General features: G+C 42.0%; 1 protein-coding gene across 1 annotated transcript in view; it reads right to left on the bottom strand.

The window, feature by feature from the left end:
• Positions 1-8114, bottom strand: part of LOC107117308 (engulfment and cell motility protein 1-like) — a 28222-nt gene that overhangs the window by 3629 nt on the left and 16479 nt on the right. The window contains exons 4-5 of the mRNA XM_015419406.1: positions 7159-7241; positions 3714-3791 (exon numbers count right to left, since the gene is read on the bottom strand). Of these exons, the coding sequence (XP_015274892.1) occupies positions 3714-3791; positions 7159-7241 (161 nt within the window). The remainder of the gene's footprint in view (positions 1-3713; positions 3792-7158; positions 7242-8114) is intronic.

Genomic DNA, 8114 nt, shown 5'->3' with positions numbered 1-8114 from the left:
TATTAGCCACAAGGTATAGATAGGGGCTCTGGGGCAAGTGATGCTCTGTCTTCTTGGTGCTTGGGGGGGGTCAACAGTGGGAGGGCTTCTAATGTCCTGGCCCCACTGGTGGACCTCCTGAGGGCACCTGGTATTTCTGGCCACTGTGTGATACAGAGTGTTGGACTGGATGGGCCTTTGGCCTGATCCAACATTGGCATCTCTTATGTTCTTATGAGAGAGAGAGCCATACCACCCTGATGCTGAAAACTCCAGATAAACATGGACTAAATAACTATTTTAAATCAGCAGCAGCCCCAGAGGACTGCAGGAACAGCAGTCAAATCCTATCAAATCAGTCACGCAAATTTATTACTAAAAGCCATTTATGCAACTATGAACAAAAATGCTCCAATGGTATTGTCTAAAAATAAAGATTTCAATCACATTGGCCTGTGTCCTACTTTATAAGTGGAAAATTAAATCAACCGTACTAGCATGTTTTTCCCCCACTCATATAAATGATTCTCTTAGATTCCATGCCAAAGAATGGATTTTATATTTAGCTGACTGTGTGCTACAAAATAGTGCTAAGCTTAAAAATAGCTAGAGCTCTTTGTGAGCAGCAACTATTTTTTTAAAAAAAGAAAGAAAGAGAAAGGTTTCTAATTTGAATGTGGCAGGAGAAAAGAAAGGGAAAAACTGAATGGTACACCTTGCTCCGTATATATTACTTTAAAAGAAATAATCCACAATTCTCTTTGGCTGGAATTTGCTTTAAATGGCCAAAGAAAAATGGAACTATAACGGAGTTGTTGGGAATGAAGGAGAATTAGGGGACCTTCCTCCATCAATGATTACGCCAGTGGCCAAGACTTTTGTGGGTCAGGCATCTCTCAGGGAAAAAGTCGAGACAGCAAAGGAGCCCATCTCCCCTTAATTTCCTCACTTGCCTGGAGCATGGGTTCCCACATTCTCCCTCTGTTATAGAACTACTACTATGTTCAAAGTTTTGAAACTGGATAAATATGTGGCTTAGGTGTTATATCACCCCTCTTTTTTCCTTTTTGGCCATAGGCAAATTCTGGGATCACACTTTGGGGGTGGAAATTAAAAATGGGGTCACTTAGTGGCAACAAAAAAAATGCCTTTAGGGTAGGGCAGCACCATGTATCAAGGTTTGGCCAAGGTATTCATGAGTGATACAGGACAGGAAAGAGCCCTCGAGGTTCCCTCAAAACATGGCCTTAGGGAGGCTGATGCTAATACATTTGACATAAAGTTAATTCATCCAAGATTTATCAGGGGCGGCAGGGGGAGATTTATCTGTGTCTTTCCTTTCCTTTCTCCCATTGAAGCTTCACGAGTCAATGCTCTTGAGCAGCAGATATAGCTATGACTTAAAGGATGAAAGGACTGAAAAAAAATGTGGTCGCTGCTAGAGTAATTTTAGGATCCTTATCACAAAATAAAAAATACAAAGCACCTGAGGTTGAAAGTTCAGAATAGCAAGCTAGAAGAGAAGTAATGAAAGATGCTCCAAGATCCTCTGAGATCAAGCACTCAAAAAGAATACGAAAGAAGGTGTTGATGGGCAAGGACAAAGATGGTCAGAATCTGGAATATTCAAAAATCTACCCTGGTGAACCTCAGAAGAATTAGCATTAAGCCTAGCCAGGCAAAAAGCCTGTGCATGGCGAGAGATAGTTAAATAATATGCATACGAAGGAAGAGTTTTTTGGAGGCAGGGGGAGAATACCAAAATATTGGGAGCAGCAGGCACTATGTGCTCTGAATGTAGCACTCAAATAATCAAGATTGGTAATATACTTCTTAATTAAGGCAAGAGTCTCAGTTTGACATAGTTTTTCATCATGTCAGATGTTATGCCAAGGGACACCGGCTTTTCAACAAGGTTTCATCCAAGAGGATCTAAAAGAGTCCCGTCCCAGTACCTGCAAATACCTCTTCTCACTGAAAACCTGCTTGAGCCTTAGACTGAATGCAGGAAGCCAGGCCCTAGCCTGATTTTTGGCCAAATTCCACCTGGAGATCAATGTCCAAAACACAATAAATGGCAGTCACCAGCTTCCAAAGAAACAGAGCTTATCCAAATGGGCACCAGATAAAATAAGGGGAATAACTTTTAGGTTAAAAGCCTAAATGGCACCAGGAATCTATCTTATGCCTTTAGAAAATTGAAATTGCTTCAGCTCTTAATCTGACCTTATTGGATGCCAACTTCCAGTGAGTACTCCAAGACAAATCAGATGTAAACAAGATACCCAAATATCTCAGTTCCTTAACCAGTTCAAGCAGAAGACCATCCAAGGGCCAGTTAAAAGGAGGAATTTCCCTTTTCTTAGAGAAGACCATGATTTTAGTTAGACTTTAATATTCAAACCCTCCTTAGATGAGTAATGTGAAAAAAAATATTCTTAATGATCTGAATCCCACTTTAGCTGGGAAAGAAGAACAGTATCATCTGCACAGAGATGGATAGAGACACTAAATTTGGCCAATTTAGGCAGAAGGCTGGACTCAGAAAAAATTACAAGACACATCATTTATATGAAGATGGAACAATATGGGGGCTAAGAGGCATCCTTTCCTTCGCTCCTTTATCTTATTTAAACAATCCTGACAGTTGGCCTTCCAGGTCACATTGTACCTGGGCAGTGAGATCTGCATGAAATTGCTGAATGAGCCAGAGCAGTTGTTTATCAATAGCAGTTGGTTAATTTAGCCTATCATCTTGCTCTGCAAATTGGATCAAATGCCCCCTTGAGATCCATAAATTCCATAAAGAGATAGTCACTTAAACTGGGATATTTCTCAGCTAGATGATGGAGTACTAGACAGTGATCTAAGGTGGAAGAACCCCTTTTAAACCCTATTTGTCCCAGCCCAGAACCTAATACTGTCCGACTCAATTAAAGAGCTTGAAATATAAAGATGGAGCTTTCCTAGAGAAGAAAATCAGTTGATTGGTTGATAGCCATGTAGGGTCTGATCTTCAACTCTTTTTGAAGACTGGAACTATTATCGAGTGTTTCCATGCATAAGGGATTTTACCAGAGGAGTCTATATATGTAAAGAGAGGAATGAAGATTTTCGCCCACAAAGACTAATCTACCTTAAAAAGCTCATTAGGAATCAAATCTGATTCAGGATCTTTCCCTCAATAGAAATACCATTTCACAGACCATGACAGGCGGCTATCTGTGCCTTTGTTTTCTGGCTTTCACCACACACATCAGGAACTTGGCTTTCTTTAGAATAAAAACTCCAGCTCTCCCAGTTTAACATTTGAAACTTTAAATGCTTAAAAGCATGAGATCGACATACACAATGATATGTCTATTTCCTCCACCCTCCAAGCAAAGGATTCAATGTAGGCCAAGTTGCTTTTGACATCTATCATTTTAAACAGGAGAGTCACTGAGTATCTGCAACCGTATAAATCCACCCACAGAAATGAGTATCTGTGGTCAGTTCACCAGCTTCTTGGAGAACTTCTCCTCAAAGACCTTTCAGGTGTGGTTTGATACCTGCTGTTCAGACATTGGGCAACCCTGCTGCCTAATTCTTCTAGAATCCTTGACAAAGTCCAGCTGAACTCCCCATTTGCTAATCAAATGTGGTGCTGTTCATCCAGCCTCAGGACAGATGAAATATTTTCTCTCTATTGCCCCTTCCCCAGTTTTCCATTTCATACACCCCCAATGATTTACCTCATGCTTGTCAGGAGCAATGAAATCCAAATGTCCATTTGAATCGTGCAGTATAGAGAAAGCAAGTTCCAGCACCTCCTAAAAAAGGCAATGAAAATATTTATCTCCCAAAAATTGCACACCCAGTTTAACAGTTTCATAGTTCCCAGAAGAGCATAGTAAAATAAAAGATTTGTCTTGCCTTTTGTCAACAAACTGCAGAGGATTTAATGCTGCTGTTATATTCCCTTTAAAAGCAAAGAAGGCTCTCAGTGTAATCCTTTACGGAATTACTCCAGTCTCAACCCCACTGATTTCTAGGGTTTTAGACTGGAGCAACTTTGCATTAGGATTCCATTGCAAATTGCTGTTTTACTTGACCTTTAGCAAGTCCAGGTAAATTACGACCAACACAGTGCCATCCTAAGCAGAACTATACCCTTCTGATTTTTTCTTAGGACATAATTTGGTTTGCTATATCCAGTCTTAAATCAAGGTGGGAGAAAAGTGCCCATCAATAATGTCAGAGAGAAGGGTTCTAGCCCCCTTGATATGCACTTTTAATTAGGAGAGCATTCCACCATATGGTCCTCCCAACTATGATCTCAACCAGCACAGTTCTGGGAAGGCTGTACAATGTGTGTCTTTGTTTAGAACATACACATCGGTCCTTATAGCCCTTGTTAAGAATGGGCAATATCTGCTGGCTGAGTTCCATAGCGCCCCACTAGGAACTTCCATATTGACACAAGTGATATGTCATGAAGAACCTCCAAAAAAAGAAAAGAGAGATCCCTACAGGACTCACCATAGGTGAGCTGCATGGGGACTAGTCAACATAAAATGGAATCTACAGTCTAGATTTCTCCCAGACTTCTAGATAATTCAAGATACTTTAAAATATATATATATAATACTCCGAAGACTGGCAGACTCAACAAAAAAGTGGATTAGATTGTATCTCATCAATCTGTTCCAGCTATATGTGACATCAAGTTGCCATTTGACGCTGCGCTTATTTATTTCCAAATGATCTTAATGGAAAGGATGAAAGTTGCATGCTGGGAAACGGAAAGATGATGAAGCCACCAGTAAGGACAGTCTGCCAAATTTGGGGGTTTTTGGGTTTTTTTGCTTGTGGCACTAAGCATTCTGTTACTTCTGTCCTGCCAATGCAACAATGTACAGGCAGCTGCTCTGCCTAACCAAGGGCAGGAGGATGAAAATATCCTTTCGAAGCTCTGAGGCTGGGAAGGTTGGGGGGACCTCAACTCAAGCTTTGAACTCAGGAACTATGAGTCTGAAACCAGCACTCTCTTTCAGCTGTGGCAACTCTGGAGCCTGCACAGAACAACCACAAATGGAACAAGCTCCTTCATTCATGTCAATGGAAGCAGCCATTCTTTATGTGCCTAAGCTTTCGTGCAGCCATTCATATCTTGGAGCTATAATGCTGATACAGACAACGTTGATATCGAAGCTGTAGAGCCTGAGGGGAGCTCTTGGAAAGTCCCATTTATTTCAGGCCTCAGCTTCACGTTAGCAGGAAGTGATGTAACTTTCCTCCCCCACATCTTTTGCCTTTATTCTCCCTATCTAGCTACTGTTGCCGGAGTGAGCATGAGCGTAGTGTTCAAAGCTGCTGTGGCTCTGTGACAGATAGGGCTGCCAAGCCGCAGCGGGGGATCCATGCGTCTTCACAGGATCCCTGCCGCGGGGCACAGCGATACGCGTTGCACCGCCATCGCCAGGATGTGATGCTACGCGTCGCTCTGGCAACGGGACTCCAAACAGCCGTGTTGCCAGAGCGACGCGTAGCGTCACATCCTGGCGACGGTGGTGCAACACGTATCGCTGTCCCCCGCGGCAGGGATCCTGTGAAGACGCACGGTTCCCCCGCCGCAGCTTGGCAGCCCTAGTGACAGAGCATCTGCTTGACATGTGGAAAGTCCCAGGTTCAATCCCCAGCATCTCCAGTTAAAGGATCAGGTGATGTGTGAGACCCTGGAGAGCCCCTGCTAGTCTGAGTAGACGGTACTGACCCCGATGGACCAAGGGTCTGATTCAAGGAAGTGGTCTTTGGGTGGATTTCCATCACTGGAGGCAAGAAATGAGCTAGCTTCAGCAAAATTAAAGTGAATGGTGACAGGCAGCTGCTCTTAACCTGCCTACAATCTTCCCTTTGGGATTAACTCAGTGCTCAGTTTCATCCCCTCTCTGGTTTACTGTATGTAGGTATTCACTGCACAGAGATCTGAGATGTGTCCAGGCCAGCATTCCTCTGAACAGTTTTCTACCTCCAGTAGGTCTCTGGAAAGATGGCATATCAAATGTTTTTATGCTGGGCTGATTCCCCCCCCCCCAACCAAATCTGGATTTTAATTGATATTTTTTATGTTTTGTTTTTATTGTTTTTGTTTTGTAAGCCACCTTGGGCAGGTTCCCAGAGAGGCAGCCTAAATTTTTTTTCGAAATAAAATTTCTGAATACCTAAATTTGGTTAAGATTGATCTCTGATATCTATATTCTGTTTGTTGTCTATTTGGACTACATATAGTGCTCCCTTGGGCTCAGCTATTTAAAAAGAAAACAGTGAATATGTACAGTTTCAGCCATGGATACTATTAGCTTTCATTCAGTGGTGGAGACACAGGGGTTTTTTAGACATCTCCATCAGAATGTGTGATATTAGGAACTCCTTTCTTTCAGAAAAATAAATTATTGGACTATTGAGATGTCTACCCACAAAATCAACAAATTGTTCTGATGGTGAAGGGAAAGATGTACATAAATGTTCAGAAAGTGGGATGCCACAAGATTGTGCCACACATAAGTGGGATGATATCAAAGGAAGCTCAATGCCATTTTCATGAGATGCTGCAGTAATGAAATGGGAACCAAGACAGGTTGTGCAACGGAGTATGAGTGGTTCCAACCAAACATGGCGTTGGCTGGGATGGACCATGCAAAAATTGGCCAGCCTTTCTTAAATCATCTCACCCTGTCTTGGCTGGAAAGGTGCAGCTGATGTAGAAGGCAGCAGCCAAGATCTTTACACCAGATGGACCTCAGAAATGTTTCAAGAGCTGCAAAGGCTCACATTCCAGCTTTCCAGACACAACGCAAGCCCACAGCTCGGCCCATTCCAACGGACTTTTTAAAAGTCTGAAGTTCCTTTCCTTTCCAGGACTTGCTAAATGCTGAACTTGGGTATTTTCTGGAAGTGCCAGCCAAGCTTCCATTGGGAAAGTGGCCTATAGAAGGTGGCAATACTGTTTTTTGTCTATTTATGCCACAATGTTATTCTGTTGGATGCAAACCTCTGGAACTGAGTGGCTTAGAAGATTAAAACACATGCAAAATAAAAACATGCAACTGGTTTGAAGTGGAATGAACTGATGCACTGCTTTGTAAAGAGCAAAAAGTTTATAACTAAAAAGATACTGGATAGAACTGAAAATTATACCTTGTTTTGTTTAAGGGCTCCTTTCTCCTTCATGTGAGGGCAGTCCTTCCCTGTCAGAACTGCTTTTATATCTGCTACAGGCACTGTGCCGAGAGAGAGAGAGAGAACAGAGAGTCAGAGAATGTGAGATGCATCAAAACCCATGGCATCAAACAAATAGCAAAACAAAACTGACGCATCAAAAGTGACATCCCTTGTAACATTTCCAAATGTGATGTGTGAAAAAAAATCCACATAGGAGTAGGTCTTCACTGAAACAATGCATTCAGGTGACACACGTACAGCTGAAAATGTCAACTACCATTTGTCTGTTCCCATAACAGAATGTGAGAATTTGGGGTCTCGTGGAACAGTGATCATAATGTTGTTGAGTTCAACATTTGTATAAATAGAAAATTGGACAAAAAGACTGACACAACCACTTTTAACATTAAAAGGGGTAACATCTCTGATATGAGAGGACATGTGGGGAGGAAATGGAAAGGAAAAGTAGAAAGGGTCAAAACCATTGGGGAAGCTTGGAAACTATTTAAAACTACGATCCTAGAAGCTCAAAAAATATATTCCGCAGGTTAGGAAAGGCACAAACAGGTATAGGAAAAAGCCTGCATGGTTAACAAACAAAGTAATGGAAGCTGTAAAAGGTAAAAAGGATTCCTTAAGCAGTGGAAAGCTAGTCAACAGTGAGGCTGATAAAACGGAACACAGGCTATGGCAAATAAAATGCAAGTCTGTAGTCAGGCAGGCAAAAAGGGAATATGAGGAGCATATAGCAAAAAACCTAAAAACCAACAATAAAACTTTCTTCAAATACATTAGAAGCAGGAAACCAGCTAGGGAGGCAGTGGGGCCCTTGGATGAACAAGGGGTAAAAGGAGTGCTGAAGGATGATAGGGAAATGGCTGAGAAGCTAAATGCATTTTTTGCCTCTGTCTTCACTGTGGAAGATGAGAAGT

Source organism: Gekko japonicus, unplaced genomic scaffold (assembly GCF_001447785.1).
Source record: "Gekko japonicus isolate JY-2015 unplaced genomic scaffold, Gekko_japonicus_V1.1 scaffold190, whole genome shotgun sequence".
NCBI lineage: Eukaryota > Metazoa > Chordata > Lepidosauria > Squamata > Gekkonidae > Gekko > Gekko japonicus.
This window is presented reverse-complemented; position numbering and strand designations above follow the sequence as displayed.